This window comes from Daktulosphaira vitifoliae, unplaced genomic scaffold (assembly GCF_025091365.1).
Source record: "Daktulosphaira vitifoliae isolate Bord-2020 unplaced genomic scaffold, ASM2509136v1 Scaffold_4, whole genome shotgun sequence".
In the NCBI taxonomy this organism is placed as follows: Eukaryota; Metazoa; Arthropoda; class Insecta; order Hemiptera; family Phylloxeridae; genus Daktulosphaira; species Daktulosphaira vitifoliae.
The window spans coordinates 25,173,219-25,196,229 of NW_026099575.1; the positions used below are offsets into that span (position 1 = coordinate 25,173,219).

At 33.4% G+C, this 23,011-nt stretch overlaps 1 protein-coding gene across 1 annotated transcript in view; it reads right to left on the minus strand.

The window, feature by feature from the left end:
• Window positions 1-389: 389 nt before the first annotated feature.
• LOC126903507 (division abnormally delayed protein) overlaps window positions 390-23,011 on the minus strand; it is a 36,443-nt gene continuing 13,821 nt past the window's right edge. Inside the window, exons 2-8 of the mRNA XM_050681681.1 lie at window positions 16,147-16,305; window positions 12,372-12,765; window positions 11,927-12,281; window positions 2,821-3,080; window positions 2,406-2,538; window positions 2,098-2,305; window positions 390-1,990 (exon numbers count right to left, since the gene is read on the minus strand). Of these exons, the coding sequence (XP_050537638.1) occupies window positions 1,803-1,990; window positions 2,098-2,305; window positions 2,406-2,538; window positions 2,821-3,080; window positions 11,927-12,281; window positions 12,372-12,765; window positions 16,147-16,305 (1,697 nt within the window). The 3' untranslated portion in view covers window positions 390-1,802. The remainder of the gene's footprint in view (window positions 1,991-2,097; window positions 2,306-2,405; window positions 2,539-2,820; window positions 3,081-11,926; window positions 12,282-12,371; window positions 12,766-16,146; window positions 16,306-23,011) is intronic.

The following is a 23,011-nucleotide window of genomic DNA, read 5'->3' on the forward strand; positions in this document are numbered from 1 at the left end:
TTGGCTTTGCGTTCTTTTTTTATCACTATTCTGCACGTCTGAAGGATAGTTAAAACTCAGGTAAGAACATTCAAACTCAGCTTGCAAATTAATGCTCACAAACATAGACCCTCGAACAACACAGCACGAGAAAAAGGATAATTCTTTATTTTCAATACCCCTTTCTCTTTACCTATTTTTGGTTTACGACATATGATACATTGAATTAAGTAATGCAATAATAATATAAATATAGACATTTAGATCAATACATATAATTCATCAAAAGTCATGGTTTAAAAATTTATTTTTCTTTATTACATCAAATATAAATATTTATAACTATACAGTATTTGATATTATCATAAATAAACATTAAAGACAATTTATAATAATAATTTATATTAAACTTAATTTGCCTATCTAACTATACAAATCACAGTCATTAAAAAGAAAAAAATCAACTACACATAAAATATTTGAAATAATTTCTTTCACTTTTTTTCGTCAACACTAATTATTAAAATAGTATAATATTATAACATTGTTCAATAACATATTATTTACATTACAATCCACTAAAAAATGAATTTGAAGATATTTGCAAGCAATTATATATTTTACATCAAATATACGTCATGGAAGCCCGAATTGGAAACGTGGCATACCTAATGGATAAAACGTCCCTCAATAATAATTTAAATAGAATTTACTGTGAAACCATTTACACAAAATGAGTAAATGGCATAACTTTACAGCTTGATTTAAAAATGTATTAGAATTTTTATAAATTCACGTCACTTGGACCAGTATGACTATTATTATAGCAATAAAATTTTTTTTCATAAATTACATAATTTTTTAAGGTTTGTCAGACAGTTTTTATTCGAAAAATAATTAATTATATCGGTTTTGTGAAATACCGTGACCTAGTTAAGTCTCTCATGATATTATTAATGTCGTTATAATCTTTAGAATTATCAAAAGGAAATTGGAATAAATTTAAATGTCGAGAATTTTAGACAAATGGGAAGGTGCCATTACGTTTTAGATCCGTCAGTCATCCAACAATAGAGCTTGTTTAAATCCCCGACTTAAACATTAATATTACAGTCTTAAAACGTTTTGAAAAAAAATTATATTAAACAACCAATAAAAATAATGATAATTATAATAACATTATTAATTGAGTAGTGCCGTCAAAATAGTTACGCTTAACTTACAAATAATTATCATTGTTTTACAACACTTCAATCACTATAGTAATTAATTATTTTTCAAAAATAATCTTAAAGTCGCATACATTTATATGTATATATATATATAAACATGATGAGCTTTAAGCTTCAAAACGAGCCATTTTTGTCATAATGTAAAATATATATACATATATTTATTGTTTTTATTGCTTAAGAACAAAATGATTAGGTTAAAATTTAAAAAAAATGGGTAATGTTAGTAAGCCTAATGGTATATTAACGATTGTTATTAAAATTATTGCGTTAGGTTTTCGATATAACAAATAATAATCGCCGTTTACCACAGATAAACGTAATATCATTTTTTAAAAATAACATAAATAATAATTTAATATGAATACACACGAATTTCATCAGTCTAAAGGACATTAACACAAACATAATGATACAAAAAATAATAATAATAAAAATAAGTCCCCCAAAAAAAAAAAAAAACAAAGTGTAAACAATCGTCATTTTTTGAAAAGTACCCTAAAAAAAACACATGAAAGCTGGGTATATTGAAGAACAAAATTTCACTTAATAACAAGAATAATAATTATAACTTAACAAAAATGTATGTTTTTAAAGTATCCTGGTTACCGGTAACAAGATATACGAAGATGTATAGAACAGCGTAACGATGAATACCAAAGTGGTAGACGCTTGTAAAGATGGTGTAGCGCCACCCTTTCCTTTGGTTCCATCATCAGTATTGATATCATAGGATGAGCCGCTGTTGTCTTTCAATATTTTCGTCTTAGGTAACAGTCCTACAAAAGGAGACATCGATTGTTAATAATGGTGTTTATAAACAAAAGATTGAATATTATTAATTGAAAGTCGGGTGCAAAACATAAAAGAAAATATGTATTCTTACTTCTAGTACTTTCGAGATCATCATCCGGTTCAGGTGTAGTTAGGGGGTTATCACCAGAACCTTCACCCGAAGCGTATTCTTCAGCATCGTCGTCGTCTCCCCAACCAACTCGGCCAGGTCCACTACCACTTCCTTCACCTGAGCCTTCAGCCTCGTCGGCCATATAGGAATCCGATTGTGGACTAGAGATAACTTGATTTAAAACCATCTGGAATATTAAAAAGATAACTGTTAAATAAGAGAACACATTTTATAAGTTTAATTTTAATTTCGAATTAAATTTTACTGATCAAAAGCATTGTACGTACTTGTCTGACGTGTCTTAATTTGTCAATGACTTCTGCTACTTTATTGTCTTGAGTGTTGATGGATGACGTCCAATCAAATTCCGGATTATACATCTGAGCGCTCAACAGGGGTCCAACAACGTTGTCGGTATATCTGTTATAAGCAAAAAATTAATTTATACACATAAAACAATATCAAAGATATCATAAATTTCTATTTTAAACGTTAGTTAAATCATAACGAAAATAACATTAAAGGCTAAAAGGCTGCATAGAAAACATAAGTTAAATCTATGATTAAAGATTTCGGTTTCATTAACAGCAAATATCAATTAAAACTCACATAGTAATTTATATACGAGAAGATTAATAATTAGAATCGTTGTACTTTTAACAAACTATAATAATACTTATTTATAGTGAAAAATATACTCACTCTCCTACAGTCTGACCGTTCCAGCAATTAGTTGAAGAATAATTTGAACACACAGACTGTGCCATATTAGCGAATAAACCACGAACCCTAACAGCGATTTCGGGATCTGAAAACTTTGTTAACTTGTCTGTTAGATGAGCAGAACTTTTATCTTCTTCGTCACCATTCCACACTTCTTGACTCTCAGGTGTCTTTATAGATTCAGGTAACATATCTTTGACTTGGTCATTCCATTTGGGTAATCCACAGAAAAACTTCACCTAAAAATAATTTTTTTTAATAAATCTATACTCCTGTAATTAAATTATCTATTTTAAAAATAAAACATAAAAAAATATTCATTAATCTACTAAGGACTGTATTTAATTTACGAGTTAGATGGGACGACAAAACCAAAATTTTATAGATGATTTTTCGCAAGGTTGCGACTATCACAATGAATTTTACAATAATCAATAATTTCATTAATTTTAATACGATGAAGCAATAAGTATTTTTAATAATTATTCTTATTCAATTTGAATTTAATATTTGAATACTAACAATGACAATACATAAAAATACACAAACGTTTTCAAAAATAGTCATTTCATGTATTCGTAAAATAATTCAGATTAATTACAACTACAATGAAATGAATCTGAATTCATCAAGTATTTTACTAGATTCAAAATAACAACCGAAGTGGTCATTTATAATTAGCATATAGTTACGGTTACACAAATCAAAGTGTCATTATTTTTTTTTAACCCGGAATCTCACAACTAGTATTCTTATAGAGTACATTAATACTCGTATACTTGTCAAGTTGTCCAACTATTAACAAATGGAGCGTTCCTATGACTGATATGCTCGACAAGTACGCCAATACTGTATCTTATAATACTATTACTTGGCACGGTATTACATATGTGACACGTTGGACAATAAATTCATATGAACAACAGTTTTTATCATCGCCAGCAGCGGTCGCAAATTATTTTTGATTTTACAACGCTAAGTATGTGTCACATTTGCACGAACAATTCTAATCGAACAAATTCGCTGTCGTCACGTTTCCGTCGAGTACTGGCGATAGGACTGCCACAAAAACAAAAACTATGACCGATCAAAGATTGTTAGCAATAATATTGTAGTTAAGACAAAGTCATGTAGGAATGCAACCCATTTAAGTGGGAGGCAGCCGATGTCAAGCCACACGGTGCAGGGTGCGGGAAATGACTCGAGCGATAAAACAACGACACTCAACTATAACATTTGACTTACAGACGGTCGTATTGAGTAATAGATCACTAAGGGAAGATTGCACGGATGGCGTAGGAGGCGTCATCGTTGGCGGACGATGTGAGATTTCATTGTTTTTCTTTGATACGCGGATTCCGTCTCGATGACTCCTCGTACCAACACACACACACACATTAAAAGCATCTACTCTATACCTATCGAGTATGCACACCATATATAATACATTATGAACGAAGAGGGAAATACCTCTCGTGACTTAAAATTGAAAACAATGAGAGCGGCGACTAATGTAGAAGTTGTAACAAAAAAATAATAATAAACGAAACGGCGGATAACAATGAAACACTCCGAGTCGGGGTCTCCGACATGTCTGAACGAGTATGCGGCTAGTTCACATCCGATCGGGACCTTGGGGCACTGCATGGGGACTGCCGAGTAACCACATGCATGTTGTATAAGAGTAATGAAATAGATAAAGAAAAAGAGACGATTGTCAATAAGAGAATTTGGGGCGCCGCCGCAGTCGTTTGATGATGGTCAATGGAGAGCCGCCGACACCGCCTCTTTCTACTCCTCCTCCCAGTCATCGGTTCTCGTGGGAAGTTATTAATCCTTTTTTCCGTTGAGACATGACGTTGGAAGTGCCTCGGAAACGATTGCATTCACGAAATAACACATTATATATTCTTTTAATAACATTACAAACCATAATAAATCGTAAACGACCTATACACTTAAAAAACGAAAAATTTAAACGGCGGGTACCTCCGTAATAACATCATGCAAATAAATGTATTCTATTAAGTTCTGATAGACGATGCTTTATAAAATAACTTGTTCACTGGGTGCGTGAAAATTAAAATAAAAGAATTCCATTGGCAATGATTTTTAACACAAAATCGCTTCTTAAGACCCGACCAGTTGCGACGGTAGAAAAGCGCTTTATATGTACACAGACAGAGATCGATTTAGATGGAAAAACGGTTATGATCATAATATATATTGCTATCATAATGATAATAATTAGTTATGTGTACATAAGCCCGGAAAATAATTTGTAAAAAACGTTTAAACGAGTATACATTAAAAGCATATTATCATGTAACCCGTTTCCTTTGGCGGACCGCTTCGCGTTAAGCTTATAGGTATGTTACTTAGTAATTTTATTAACCAATCGTTACTTGCTAATCGAACGCCATGAGCAATTACGTTTTACTGAGTTGACGCTCCAAAAATGACCGTCACTTTAACGATACAACAGAAGTTAAAATGCTTAACTGACCTCAATTCAAAAGGTGCAAATCACTAGCAACACGATTGAAAACTACTGTGTGAATTGTTTTAAATTATTAAGTTACCGAACACTACAAATTCGTGTCCTTGGAAAAATGCCTAAATTTTAATAAAAAATGTGTTTGTACAACAGGCGAGTTATATTTTCATAAGCTCATTGAAACTATGAGGACGGAAACTAAATTGACCGTTTTACACAATAAATATTTACTTTATTTTAAATAATCTTATGTGAAACAACACTGTAGATAGACTTTTTTGTATTCACATAAAACAAAATATATTTTTTTAAATTATTAATCTTGATTGTTATGTTACAGCTGTGACGCTACACACACAGTGACCCAAGCAATGCTATCAAAATAAACTACACACGTTCCGTGTACATTATACACAAATGAAATATAATACTTAGACGACACATTCGTTTAGTAGTCTTATAGCTACGCTGGGTACATGCTAACTTGATGTAAATCGCATCTTCCGACAAGATAATCTTCCGCCTCCGGCCTAGGGAAATGTCAATGCAAATTAATAACACATATACACCAAAAATATCCGAGGGCGTTTATTTCTCATCTCTGCAGAGTACAGGAATTGCTGTCGACCGAATAATTCTCGTTTACCTGTCGGCCATCCAACAAAAAAGATGGTCAACGTTATAATTTATGCACACGATAGTGTACACAGCATATTAATAGGAACTGTGCATGTATTACCTCTGTACATTCGCCTTCTAGTCTTGTACAGTATTCATCGAGTCATTCGCATTGAAACGCTAATGTACACATCACTGTACATTGCATTTGTCTTTGTACAACTATTATTATGCATTTACAAAAGTATCATATAACATATCCGTAAAATTATGATTTATAAATCTAGATATTTCAGCTGCACAAAAAACAATTTACTTGAACAAAAAAATTCTAAAAATGCACAACTATGTAAAGTGTTTCATATTTAAATGACAACAACACGTTTATAACTTTTGATCTAAATATTTTTTTTTTTTCATAACAGACTTTATTCAGACCATATTTTTTATTATTCATGTCAAATAAATTATTATCAATAATTATTTTCAATAAAATTACAATTGTATTAAAAGTTACAAGAGTTTTTTTTATCTGATTTTGACTTAAAAACGTTTATTATCTATTCCTAATTAATCGTTGAGCATTGACAAACAAAACTATTAGTCTCATATACATTGATATACAGCTAAAAGAAAAGACTTTTCAGACTCTGTCGGAATACTAATGGAATAGCAATAACACATATAAATGAATTAACGAGAACAATTAACAAGAAAAAAATTGAGAAATAACGCACATATCAAATGGTTTATCCGGTTAAAATAAGTATTCTTTAAGACGACAAAACCATTTTAATAGTTCATAAAATAGAACCTAACACAACTAAATTAATAATACTATTAGAATTAAAGTGGACTTCTTTATGTTGTAACAACGGTGAACGTTATAATTTATAACTTGATGGATATGTTTATTTATTTTAGGTTGGCAAACGTTAAACGATAATAACAGATTGTCTTAGAATAAAAAAAAGCTTACTCTTAAAAAAAAAAAGTTAAACATTGGAAAATCGCAGGTATTTGAGAAAACACTGTGTTGGTATTGCAATATTTTTATTAGATATATATTTATATTAGACATTTAAAATTACATACGACCTATACATAAACCTGTTTACATCAGTTCGTGTGGTGTAGAGATCCGGTCAAGTCAATTAAGATAAAATAAATATTCTTTTAATGTAATTTACAAAACAAAGTGATTCCGGCTTTTAAATTTGTTATAAAAATTTGTGAATGCTTGTCATGAATTTACATTGTAATTGTCGTTAAACCACAACTAGTGGTAATTTAATTTTATGCTCGATAATAGTTTTTTTGTGGCGGAAAGAATATAAAGCGAAGATATCGGCAAAATCAATGGCATTGCAGTGACGTAGGCAGAAGAAACAAACATCCACACTGAATACATTATTATGGTAGCCGCTCACCGCACGACCTAAGACAACGTATGCGTTTTTTCCAAAACCTACGCGCGACTGTTATANTAGTTTTTTTGTGGCGGAAAGAATATAAAGCGAAGATATCGGCAAAATCAATGGCATTGCAGTGACGTAGGCAGAAGAAACAAGCATCCATACTGAATACATTATTATGGTAGCCGCTCACCGCACGACCTATGACAACGTATGCGTTTTTTCCAAAACCTACGCGCGACTGTTATACATATGCTTGTTTAGTCTGGTTGGGACGTAAAACAAATCAGTTTTTAGTCTATGCATAGCACCACATAGCAATAACAACAAGCGCTGTTCACAATGGCTATAACATGAAGGGTGTGTGTACGAGTATGCGGGCAAACGATGGAATCGCAAAAAAAGCGTTTTGCAAGATGACAAACTGAAAAACGTACACTCAATTTGAGCTTCACTGACATAATGAACTTTATATGAAGAATTCAGTTCTACGAAGTTGGAAGTCTTAAAAAATTATTATTACATTAGTAGTAAACACTATATTATGCTTGATTATTTAATTAAATTTTAAATTATTTTATTAACACTTTAAAGCTACGATTATTCGTCAGCAACAATTTATCACATCAATTAAGTACTTGATTATTTTTTTTTTTATTACATTGATACAACTTATTATAGTTTAAAATTTGAATTATAGTTTAGTTAGAATTGTAAACGGCAAGAGAAATAGTACAATTTATAAAAAATCAATAACTGATTTTTTAAGTCTCAATAGGTTCAAGAATAAATAAATTCAAGACGTTAAGAGTAAGACAATAGGGTTTGTTTAATGTTCGTGTTAAACCCGCCATAATAATCGAATGTTATTGGTTGAACAAAAAGCACTACTCTCTAACAAAGAAACTCAAATGAAGAGAGTGACAATACTTAAATGGGATATAAGCAAATCCCTAGTTAGTTTACATACAACTTGATGAACAATATAAAACGCAATCGATTGACGACTAAATAGCCCTCCGAAGGAAAGAAACCCATACAATACAATTGCCACTAATTGCAAGTTTTTGTTAAAACGCATGGAGACGACACCCCCAAATAACTTGGGTCACAATAGACACAATACGCAGAAAACGATGCCGGTTTGTGTGTGTGAAGCTAACAGGCGAAATCGCCGCAATGACAAAATCACCGGCGGTGCTCACAAACGTCCAGGCTGTGCTCTATTCTTTTTCATCGCGCTATAGCTTACGCTGGTACCGAGAAATATTGGCATAATAGCATTCCAATATTATGTTCGACTACACAAAGTGAAATGGAATTCGTCCGCAAGAATGTCGCCGGACCACGACGAGGATGCGGGTTCTCCGTTTTCATTTTTCCAGCGCGTCTGTCCGCTTTTTTTTTCGCTGACCGCTGTGAAATAATAATATTGTAATGATTTTCATGTACATTGATATGAGCAACGACAACTTGCACGCAACGCAGTATTTTATGAAATCTGATTTTACCGCAGAACTCTGTGGTCGGATATGTGAAATCACCTCCTATCGTTTGACCGTTTCTTTTGGAACGCAGAGGACACTACCCGACCACCAATAGAACCCACGCGAATTTCTAAGGTTTATATCATTCGACTCCGTTCCTGTACAAATAAATATTCAAAGAAGCCGTTGGTGTGCGAATATACAAGTGTACATATAATATATGTAAATGATATATTATATTATGTATATCATTTACGTATATTTATTTATCGCAGAACAAATTTTTCTTTTAAAATAATCATGTTTCTTTACTATAACACATAATGAGTAAATTTTCTTATATCCTCTATTTTAATCTACATAAAAAGAAAAAAAAACGATTATCGTAACAAAACAAAAAATTATTTGTAGAAAAATAAACTGTTTTAGGAGGAATATTTTTTTTGTGGTCTTAATAAAGTGCGCCTTCGAAGAAAAATAAAACATGATATTTATTGGAATTTTGGCGGTCTACCAAATGTGAATTCTAAGAACTTTTCGTGAAATAATACCCGTTTAATAACATTATCTCATAAAAGCGCTGTGGTTTAGTCGAAACTCTATAAAATTAAATGTATCGATCTACATTGAGAGCACACACACACAGTATACGCCTATAAATGAATACTATTTGCTTCACAGTGAAGGTGGTGTAATCATCAATCATAAAATTATTCCCAACTGTCTGAGAAATTTAGTGAACTTGAAATAAATATAAATTCATAAGATGAACTAAAGCAATTTTCTTGTGTTGACACAACACTTTTTTGGGACTTTATTCTTAGTGTTTCATACAAGTCCAATTTTTTGCAAAATTGTTCAGTCCAAGCTCGTCTGCATAGATTGTATTACATATTTATTTCTTTTTGGCACGCCCGTCGACACTTGTATACATTTGACACTTCTCTAAGGCTACATGTACTCGTGACAGATTTATTAAACTCTCAGACACTCGGCATTTACAGTCACAACTTGGATTCGTATAAAATATTTCCAGTAAGCGATGTGATATTTATGTAGTGTAGTATCTCTTTTATTAGTTTTTATTTTTTTGATTTTTATGTTCGGTAAAAATAAACCAACAGCGACAGTTATACGGTGACATTCCATTCCAATCATTGGTGTTCAAATACTAACGCTAAAAATGCATCGTTCATCTCCACCCCGTCACTCAGTTGCACGCGTATAATAATCTCGTTGTACAAATACTTGTATAAATGTGCACATAAATTGTCGCCTTTAAGTAGAGCTGTATTACATTCAATACCAGTTTAATGTCTAAGGACATCTAATAACCTCATTACATTTCTTTTTATCATAACATTGTACTCGGCACAAACAATAATTATGTTGATTTTTCGACGAAATAAATTTATTAACACTCATATTACAACACAGAATTTTTTATCATGATTGTATTTACTCTTCTCGAGATTTTCCGAAACACTACATGTTATAGGTAATATTTAAGTACTCGTTATTATGTTCTTGAACAGAATGAATTATAAATAGTGAAAGAAATCAATATTGTTGATTTTCATACGATAATACAAAGAAATAATAATAAATGTTATATTATTAAAAGAAAAAAAAATACTCTTTCAATAATTTCAAATGAATAATATACATGAGATTCACTACCATGAACTACACTGCATAAATACCACAGTATATTTTATTTATTATTAGAATAGACGACATTTGCCGTCGTATTACAACACTACATAGGAACGTGGTTTAAGTGTATCAATATATTATCCCACGTAATTCGCTGATCAAGTGGATTTCACCTTTTCACAACTAGATAACTTTTATTGGTGACAAATTTCACATGAAATACCTCGTGATCAGCACATGTAAAGATATTATTTTAGTTACCTAGGAATAATGTAAAAATGAAAGATGATCGTTATATCTGTGTTAAAATGATCTGGTTTTAAATATATATATATATATATATATCGTATACCATATTGATGGGAAAATATAACACGAGCATAACAAGTTATTCGATTACGTTTTCGTCGCGTGTTCATTAAAAAACAACTCGCTAGAATCAGCTAAATTGCATCGAAAACCCAATTGCTAACCCATGACTAAGATGATCTAAACAGTGTTGTTCACGATTATGAACATCGGGTGGGTTTATGGTTATTATTATTATTATTATTTTTTTTTTTTACACCACGGGGTTCCTGCAACTACTTAATACCTATTTGGTGCAATGCTATTGCCGCCTCCACCTCGTTAGCGGCTAACAAATCGATCGAATTCGCTTTGTGTACATTATTTTGTTGTGCCCTCCGTCCGTGTGAATCAACATTGTTAAAGAAACTCTCTCTCTCTCTCTCTGTTTCTCGGTACGTAAGCGCAAGTTAAATAGATGCTACTCAAGTGTATAAGCAAGCAAATGCGGATTGTTAGGCGCAGTCGAAGAAGCAAGCGTGTGCGAGTTGAAACCGGTCCAAATATGGTAAATCGAGTTTAGTGTCGGAAGGGTTGCGTTTGTGTATACACGCCCACGTTTGTATTTGTATGTGAAAGGTGCCGGCAGATCGGCATTCCTTGTGACTGGGACCAATGGTAGTTCAGAATTTCTTTCAGATGAGTCACATGAGAGCGTATGTTGGTCCCAAGTATATACATTTTGTGATCATCTCGGGTGGCGCTATAAGGCGCACCGTCGCTCTGTCTGGTCACGGTGTAATTGCTTATAGCAGCACGCGTGCAATACTGCCATTCAAAGAAATCTAGTAAATGACAGCGAACAATCCTACTAATTAGTAACCAGCTGAAAAGGTCTCCACAACTACCACGTGATTTTTTTTGTCGATCAGCTGGTTCACAAATGTTGAAAATCATAATGACAACTATGAAACAGAATTGTATTTGCAACTCCCTAACCGTCGACCGGAAGAACTCATATTTCCGTTCACAAAATACCCTAAATTCTTTTTGGGTGGTAAAGAACAACGTACAAACTCGATATATTTTAAACGATTCTAGATGCTACTGAATTGAGTACTTACGTTGTTTTGTATTTCAGACGCGTGATCCATAGCATACATAATGGCTTCTGATATCCTAGAGTGTAAAGATCTCAGCAGGTCTTCCAGACAAACCGAAGACTGTCCATTGTTGATAGCTGACACCAATCGATCGATTGCCTCGTAAAAGCCAGTCCACGGCGCGTCCAGATGAGCAGTTTCCCTAGCTAAGCACCCTCGCACAACATTGATGCACAATCCATGACAAGGTTTTGCTTCTTTTGCGGCACACCACGAACATTGTCTCATCTTGGTCAACGCGGCAATGCATTGATCTCTGTTCCCGTAACCCAGCCAAGATTTTGCGTGTTCTTCATTTACCAACTGACTGCCGTATCTATATAAAATCAATGTAATCGTATAACATTGAAATCATAAAATTCTTTTTTAACGTATTATTTCAAATATTATTATACTATTTATCTACCTGAGAGCATGCACTAAAACATTCGTGGCAGTAAATGTCCTGGATATATCCTTGGCTAACGTAGTCGGGACTTCACCAAATGGTTTTACGTCTAACGCTTTGCCTGTTAAGCACTGCACATAGTCTTCATCAAACTGAGCGGCTTTGTCCTGTTTTTCCGATGCCACAGCTACCGTACGGTAGACCACAGGAAACAGGTCGGTAAACAATTTTGAGACGGCTTCCTCTAAACTTGCACCCGGTACGGTTTCCGGGTCCTCGTGCACGTACCTCGATAACCGATCGTGGAACATGTCTAAGGGATCGGTGGCTGGACCTGCAATGGTCACGTACACGTCTGCCAAAACTCGAATGGTTTTACTCTTAGACTTCCGTATCATTTGAGTCATATGATCTGTTGAAAGGATAGAATAACATGAAACAATTGTATACTCGGGTTAATTTTTTTTACTATCTGACGCTGTAACTGTAGTTATCGGTAGGTGAAATCAAACACTCAATTAATGAACGACGCTACCGAAAACGTAAAAAACAAAAGTGTACGGTACACTCTTCAGTGTTTCATCAATGAACTCTACTACTACATAGAATGTATGAGATGTATCTCGGGGGCAATGTTTATACGGTTTAAGAAAGTAACGGGTTACGAGTTATTTTTCAAGAAGAATAACAAACCTAAACGAGGAGAACTATTCTCGTTAACGTCAATATACATGGATATTCTACAATTTATAATAAATAATAGTAATAAAGATTATAACAACAATGATTCTCATAAAATAACAAAATACATCGGTTCTTGTATTTATATTGTCACTAAGATAACATAAAAATTGTACAAAACTCAATACCTATATTTCTTTTAAAAATAAATAACGAAGTAGGTTTTGCAAGACAAATAATAAAGCAATTATAACAAGACCAATCAGTCACACAAACAAAAACAAATATTCTTAAATGAGTTGAACACACATAAACGTAATCATATAGTACCTTAGAACTCGCCTTAAACGACCACACACAGATAAAAAAAAAATCAGACTTAAAAAAATCACATATAAATATGAAGAATAACAACAGAAAACAGATGTTGATAGAAGCGGGTCAAAATTGTTCTCACTTATTATTTAATAGATTTATGGAGGCTTATTATACTTGGTTATGTTAATTGCGATATAGTAATGAAATTATTACTTGTATTATGATTATTTAAAAGTCACCGGTAGTCATAGTAGAATTAATTTTAATTATAATCCGATTTATAATACGGCCAAAATAACAGCGGTACATGATGAAACGGTCATTAAATTAATACGAGGACCGACCCAGGATAGGTTTAATAAGAGATGACGGTACAGAATAAAGATAAAAAAAAAACACTTTATAATAATAATAATAGCGGCGTATCACATACCGAATGGAATTAAAAGATACAGAATGAGAAAAAACCCAAAGAAACAATTGAATGGGGATCCGATCTGGACTGGAATGCAGTTAGACGTAGAGCCCGGAGCATTGCGGTGGTGGCCGGGAGGGGGTCCGATCTTTGGAATGCGACGAGAGCCGGTACAGACGAAAAGAACGTATAATGTGTACTTTATTCACCACCATCATTCGTCAATCTGGGTGAAAACGCATACACACAATATATTATACACACACGGCCATCAGGATTTATAGGATCCGTGTGTCTGCGCGTACAGGGAAAACAGGACTAAGGTATGTCAGCAGCGAAACGGTTGCGCCAAAACCGGTCATACACAGCGCGTGAAAATGAGCTGACAAGAACGCGCTGGCCACCGCTTTATACAGTTTTCACGTCGTTTCTCTTTCAGCTGTAGGTGGTGGTAATCATCGTTTTTATTTTGAAATACACCCCTAGACCACAAGCCTAAGTAATTGTAAGTAAAAAAACATTGAATTTTTTAGGGTTGTCTGTTATTATTATATTATATATCCGAGGTGTGCGTGCACGAGCCAGGTACGTCACTGCGCACACATGCACAAACATCCCTCGAAGATGAGGTTATCGATATAGTAAGTGGTTATTAAATTGTTTTCTATGTGTTAAATTTGGTTAGGGTAAACTGTCATTTTACAAAGACATTCCGAGCTCAAGGCGGTTCACACGCCAAAAACAATAATAATAACACCCGTTGTAGTTTTAGGGTTGTTATTGTTATTAGTATTGCGGTAGTTATCTACGAAAATTGGTAACGAAAAATATTTTTTGAATTCTCAAACGGTTTGCCGTAAGGGAAGGATTATAATAATCTAAGTATGATCGCGTACAGCACCGTAATTGTTATTTTGAGTTCGTGCTATTCACTATATGAAAAAAATAAATCAACTATTATTATTTAGCTAAAAGGATTGAGAGGGCCCATTTCGATTAGCACGTAGAAGAAATTTTAACCCTAAAAATGTCGATCGAGTTAATGATATTATCATTTTTAGTAGAGTGATTCATTCCGAAACGCAAGTATTAGAAAGATCGTCAGAGTTTACCAACGACGCCAATTAGGATAGTGAATGAATTCGCCCTTAATTGGGTTAACGGTGTTTACACACACGCGTGAGTACATCTATATTATATTTTGGCCCTATTGTACGGTGGTGGCTAGTTAGCTGAAATTGTTGAGCTACTAAAAACAGCAAATGTAATTAAAAACGTAGACGGATTTATGAATGCACGTCGCATGACTCACTGCAAAGCTTTTGGTATTCATTTAATGTTCATCGTGTTGCCGAATGTTAAGTTTGTTCGGACAAAGAAAATGAAAACGGAAATGACGTAAACCGAATTACATTTAAAGAGGGTATAATGGTATCCTTATAAGATTATAGATGGTGATGTAATCGTGAACGAATGGTTGACAAAAAAAATTTACTACTTCAACACGAACATCAATTGAAAAACAAGTGGATGTCTTAAACTATTGTTATCATTTGTGAGTAAAGCTTTTAACTCAAAAACTGGTGCGACGAAAACAACTAAATAGAAAATGTTTTTTTTTAATTACATTATTTTATTTTAGTAAAACTACTATTGTAAGTACATAGCCCGCTAGGAATAAAAGCAATATAAAATCACAAAAACGATAAGTCAATTTTTTTATTAATCTATGGTATGTCAAAATTCTCGTTTACTGGTGATGTTCAAATATCAGTTAAGATAAAACAAATTGAATTACTAGCTATCCAAAAAAGCATTAAAAATAGATTCGTCTAGCTAGCACACGCGTTTGCCAAAACAGCACTTAACAAAATGAACAGAATTTCAATTTTAAGAAAATAAGTTGTCAATTTTTAAGCTACCTTTATGAGATGTACAAATTGCATCGTAATGTAACATGATGGATAGTATAATTATGATGTTATCGCTACATTGTGACGGACTTCAGGCACCCCTTTCAAAGACTTTAAACGCTTTCATATAATTGTCTGGCATAGCAGTGCCATACATTACAACGTTTTTACGATTCCATTCATGAATCGGCCGACAAATTTTATTATTTTTCCGATTTACCCGTAAAATTATTATAATAACCACAGAGAAAAATTCTCATGACCAGTCACGGTGGCCTCTTTTACGACTCTTAAGACCGCCCCCCAGCAAACCGTACACACGATTATAATAACAAGCCGCCGATTTGATAACTGGCGCGCAACATGCGGAGAGACAACGATGGTCAGCGGGAGCACACGTCCCCCAAGACAGCCCAAAGTAACAATATTCTTAATAGTTGCGGTCGTGCCGGTGTTTAATGTTTACCTTGTAAGTGATGGGCGGTGGAGCTGAGCAGATCGTTAACGTACCCGGCATGTGCTGCCAGGTGTCTCTTGTACTCTTCGTCCACCATATCCATCAGCCTGGTTTCGGTGGCTGGATCACAACAGGTTTGCCGCGACTGGCACACTTTTAAATTAGTTCCTGCAAATTAAAAATAAAAAACAATAACGTTAAATTAAATCGAAAATAGAAAAACATTATTAATAAATAAGGCATACATGAAAACAGTTTATTAAACACTGTCATCACGATTCGTTGTGGTAATTATCATCAACACATTTAAAAACAAACAGGAAATTATACACTCATACGCGTACGGTTCACTGGAAAATCGCCAAAAACTCCATCGCTCAAAAGTTATTTATGCAATTTTATTGTAATCTATCATCGGTATTGGTCCGCAAAGAAAAAAGTTTACATTTTAACCCGAGTTTATCCATCACAAGTGTTTCTATAATACGACATTTGTATTGAAAACTGACATCGGTTTTTAATTCAAGAAGTTACAAACGTAATTGTTCGCGCATTGAAATATCAAAATAACAACCCCAAAAATAATACCCTAAATCTCTGGATTAACTCATAACAACAAGTTGAATTATGAAGTATCGTATGACATATTTTGGAAGTCACCATAAACTACGCGGTGCGTGGTTTGAATAAGCCGAAGTGGACGCAAAGAATATCTGACAAATGAAATTAATATCTTTCAACGACCGTGTCAACGGCCTTTTTCGATTACTTTGGGGTTTACGACAACTTTGTTGATTATGCATTGCCCGAGTGTCGACATATTATTCGTGGTCGTTAGACCGGACCAAAACCAACAGAACAATTGGGCGGATAGCCAAAGGTGCAGAACTGACAGACTAGTATCCAAAATAGTCATTACTGTAGAATTATTTTCCTAACGAAAGTCTCAAATATGTTGGCCTAAAACAGTTTCCTTTAAATAAAACGCTTAGCAAGTGTAATTCAATACATCCGCTAGGAAAGTATTTGTTCCAGACGAATTGTGACCGGTACTCGAGTGTCCCGTTTGTGTTATCTATAAAAGGGATTCAAGTGGCTTAAGCTTGATTTAGAACATCGTGTAGGATTATTTATAAAGATTAACACATAATTAAGGTATTCAATATATCATGTGTAGACATTTTAAATTGGTTTTTTTGAACGTTAAACGATTGATGTAATGTGTAGTTGATTGTACCATTTAAAATAAGAGCGTGATTTTCGTCAACTTAGGTTGTTATAATAGCCAAACCTCGAAATTTTAACACAACTCAACGCACTGAACATTTAAACAATATACCCAAGACACGAGTCGTCCGCGTATTTGAGTACTAGTTTTTGAATGAGATCTATAAATGACAATTATAATCTGAACAATTATATACTTTGTGTTATTATCCGATTGATTTTCTAATTAAAATGTCAGCTCCGCCCTAAAGGCAAGCCGAGCCAGGTCATTCACAAACTGCGGTTGAATCAATACTAGCTCACTACGGTTTACGCGGTACATACAGACGATTTAAAATAACGAAATAAAATGAATTAAAAATTATAATTTAGGCATAGCCACGTAAATAATAGTAACGGAGAGTTTGTTTGATTATAACAGTCGATTAGCATAAATTGACACAAATTTGTGCAATAGTAGAACAATTTCAAACGTACACAAGCTGAAAGGTTACGAGACCGTTCAATGAACAACATCCGGTCGGTGGAAATTATGTTTCTACGTAAATGTTTTATTTTATTCTACTATCTTCAACGACGTTTCATTTAAGGTTTTTTTATATTTGTTAAAAGGAAAATAAAGTAATTTAGAAGATTTTTTCGAATACCTTGTCCCGCAGAGAGGGAGAATACACAAGCATAAAAATGTTGAGCACGAGTGTACTAGCGAGAAACCCGACACCCACCTCCTCCGCCGGCAGTTTGGATGAATTATTATGTTCACAGTTTTTATGGTATGTTTGTGTTATGTGCAGCGCCAGCGGTGGACGTACGAGGACACCCCGCGCGCTATTATCGGCCCCTTTAAGGGTGAGCAAAATGAAAAATATAATAATAACTTGGCGACAATTGTGCGTGTGTGTGTTTGTGAGCGGCAATAGTCGTATAAATCTTAATGTCTTCCGCACAAAAGACTACTATTTTTTCAATAGAGATCCCGAACTGCAGTCTACGACGAGGGTTGTGGGTCAGCAGTACTGGAATGTTTGTGTATTCAGAGGAAATCGAGGTTAATTTTTTTTTTTTTACATTCTTTCTTTTTCCCTTCGACAACCATGTGTATAATATGATATGACGTGTGCATACCTGTACGGGCGAAGAGCCTTTAGCGCCATAAACGGTAACAATGAGCGCGCAAGAACAGCATTCAGGAAAAGAACTCCACGAAGGATCTCGTGTCAAAGTGCTATAGGATACCACCACTGTCAATAATATAATTAAACGAACGAACCTAAAGTACGGTGCTATCTCAACTCAAACGCGCGGGTATAATGATGTCACGGGTAGCATCACAAAATACACTGTACGGCTCTGATGATTGACTTGCGAGCTCGTGTTAACATCCGCTGGTTCATTAGACAATTTTTTACCCGAGCCGGAACGAAAATGAGAGTGAAACAATCGGTAGGCCGCGGCCTGTCTTAATGAATTACAAGGTTAAAAAAATATATGACTGGTAGGCGGCTCGGAAGTCAACGCGCGTGCGACGGACTATTGTTGAAGAGCACGTTCTCTCGATCAGCGGTTAACCACCGAACGGTTTACCATAAAGCCAACGACAATTTAAATTGACGACGGTTGACCTTATTTCAATAATAGCCAATAACAATACTAACAAGCTTCTTGTTCTCACGTTTTACACCTACAGGCAAAACGTGTCGATTTCAGCGGTCCATACTTTTTAATTCTACTTTTACTTTACAAACGTTCAAATAAAATAACATTGCCGGATTGTCGCTGCAGGACTATCACAACAACGTATTTAAATAACATTGTACATACAAACGCAAGTAAGTACTTTGTCGTTAGCATAAATTTCTCTAAAATGTCCATGCCCGAGATTTCTCGTTATTAGTACAATGGCGTTACACTCTTTGATTTATGCAGATCAATAGCACAAGAAAATCTATTGCAATAAACTAAATCCGGAACAACAATAACACACGATATTTGTGTTACGCGTATAATAGAAATATGATATATGACTTGAGGTCATTTTTTTACTATCACAACCAATACACGGTGTAAAAAGTGAATGAGAAATTTTCACACACGCATTAAGTGCATGCGAACGCAACAACTGTATTAAAATTTTGCACTCAATTGGACGTGTCATTGTTCACTAGGCAAACACAAAAGAGTGAAAAATCTTTGCAAAAAAAAATTTACATAAATACCAGGACATAATAAAAAAAAAACCAACAAATAAAATGCGTACAGAAGGGGAAACAAAAGATGGTGGTTACATCCGTTTGGAGCCAAGAAATGTAGAAACGACGTTTAACACGGATCAATAGAATAAACAGTTGTCATATGATATAAAATTAATAATTTTTCTTTTGAAGTATGCGTATCGGAGTAAAAACATTAGTAAAGCAAAAGCAGGCCTGACGCATATAATCGTCTTTATCTATTTTAATAGTCTAAGTTTACTTATAAATAATTATAATTTAAAATTTACATAACAAGTAAAGTCCCTATAACAAAATATGACTTTAATTATGACGGTTATAATTTTATTTTAGTGAACTGCGTGCCACATTTTATATTGAGGCTGTCACTGGCTGTATTTTTTTTTAGTAAATCGATATCCCATTAATGATATTAATTAAATCGTTTTGATATAATTAAGCGATATTTTTAACGTATACTCGCGATTCAAAGGACGAATAGGACGTTAATTCAGAGTCACAGTTAATACATGAACCAGTACACCAGAGGTATATAGATGTATGTATTTAGATTTATGTGTAATATAAACTATTACATTTTGTTCAGTTGAGATTATATTTGAAATACTCATTGAATAACCATTTAAAAAATAGTATCAACGCACATTCAAATAACTGTGACTTGTGATAGTTATCTCTGGCGTACAGTAATATACTATTTTTTATTATAAGTAAAAAATTTATCCAATTCTTAATTCGACAAACCATGTAAAAATTAATTTGAAATTATTCACATAAAACTTGAAAAATATATGAATTGTGCAATAATCCAATAATCAAATCCCTCTTGTCTAGTAGTTCACTACTAGACAAAAATTTATAGAACAATTTATCAAAATAGAAAATTTTACAGATCATAAACCCTACGAAGAAGAAACCCATAGGGGAGCAAACCCGAGCAAATTGAGGGCGACCGCGCAAAGAGGCGCCGAGCAGACGGATCCGAGGCCACAGCGGCGCGACGACTGCAAAATCGATTTACAATATTCCTCTTCTTCTTTTGTACACTAAAACACACTGCCATAGTTGCTTCTCGTGATTCTAGGTCAACATAGATATCGTTTGTCGACTTATGTGCCGTCTTATTCGAAAAGCCAAAAAGCCATTAAATGTAACAATTTGCACTAACACTTTGAAGTCCATAACATTGGTAAATAAAAGCTTACACGATATTATAAATAAAGAATCCCTTAAAACAAGATTGCCCCAAAAACCACATTATGTCCTTTCGGCGTCTCTAATATACATTTCATGGCTGGTTTTAGCACACGATTTCTAAAATTTAATGTAAACCACTATTGTTGTTATATGTGAATTTAATTTTAGAAATATATTTATACTCATTTTTCGGAAAATAGCATTGTAAATTTTTTTTATGGACATTTTAAAATGATTTTTTAAGACATAATTAAAGATTTGATAAATCTTCGCCTAAAAGTTCATGAATAGTCATCAAAACTATTATACTAAAATTGTTGGGCATGTTTCAAAAATGATTTAATATTATAGTTACATTAATAAACATAATAGTATTCATGAAATACTCGATTTTAGTGTGATAAATAGTAAATCATTAATTCAATTAGAGGTTAAAAGTTTCCAGATAATTTTATTAATAATATAGACAAGGTAACACTAGTGAATATGTTAATTTATTTAAAAATTCATTAGCTGGGAGATATAGTAAGGTAAAACTAGTTAGTAATGCCATCAAATATTTGAATTCGTAATTCTTCAACTTTCCGAGTACTGAAATATAATTAATCGGAAAGCAAGTAGAATTGAAATTGTCCAGTAACCATTTCAATTGAATCATTAGATACTATCAGGTAGAGTTTCAATAAATTATCATTTAAGAAGTGAATTTACTCGAGACGGCAATGCCTACCAATTTTTAAACAATCATAATTAATTATTTTATGATTTTAAAGAAAATTTATCAGTAAATAAATTGATTTTCATTTAAAATAGTTAACAGTTAAATTATTTTAAAAAAAATTCTAAAAACCTACTTGATATTTTTACGTTTACACTTTAAACGTTTAAATCAGTTTTCGCGCATCCTCATTGTTTTAACGGTACCAAATACAAATATTAACAATATTAATATAACTGCACGCACATCAATAAAACTATCAAATATTTAATAGTTTAATGTTCAAGACAAAATGAAAAACGATAGGGAACATAAAAAATACGTCAATATCTTTAAAGAATACAATTACTATTTCTAAAACGCGTATTAAGTCAGTAGCTTTATTTTAGATCGCATGTTCTAAATGTTTGAACTTTTTTTTCAGTCATATATTTTTATTTGTTTATGCACATGGGAAATCATGTCTTATTTTCGTTTTGCGTGAGGGGACTACACATGTAAATCCTTTCAAACGTTATTCGCTCAAAAACCTGAAGCGATTTCAACAGGAAATAAAAGTACAAAAAAAACGTATTTCTCTTATCCAAAAGTAAACATTATTCACTTCATTTTACTCTACAGATAAGTAGCATTCAGTGCGTAGCCTCATTTCTTTATCAGTATGTATTACTTAAGAGACGTCTCTTACAGTAACTACCTCAATGTTAATGGCATATGAATATTATGTTTAGTTGTTCATTTTATAAACTTCAACGCTGCACTATCGTTAGCGCGTAAACAGTATTTTATCATTTTCTATGTAATAAATGTACTCTGCTGGGAGAGCTGCATACTTGATGAGCAAAAACCGTTCGTTTTTGTATCCGTTTGTTTTCATTTGACGGTTACAGAGTACAAACACTACAAAACTGCACTTCCAAATGGGACTCGATTAAAAGTCTAGTATGAAAAATTATAGGACACCAATGAAAATGAGTAAAAACTACTCAATGATTTATTGTATGTAAATACATTTCTTTCTACAGTTGTTACGACAACGGATTGAGATGTTCAAGTACGGGACGACTACAGAGATAATGTGTTTATGCGGTTTAAACGAGAAAATCGGTTGAAAATTACACGTTTTATCGATGAACAAGGGTCATACCTCCATGATCGCTGTTTCGTGTGTGTTCTTCACATAGTTTTACATGGTTACGTCTCATTCCTAACGTTCACCATACAATTAAAATTATTTCTAAATTATTCGATGGTCCATTCGTGTACAAACTAAATAGAACACACCCTAGCTTAACAAACCATTCGATTTATAAGTTTGTGAAATAGAGAAAACATTTTTGAGTTTTTGGTTAGTCAGAGAAAAATGACTATATGAACAGCGGCAGATGTGTCCGTCTAAAAGTTTGGAGGCAAAAGTGAAATGTGTCCAATAAATCGGAGCGAAGCATTTGCCAAAGAGAAATGGGTCGTTATCATTTTGGTCAATATATAATAAAACAGT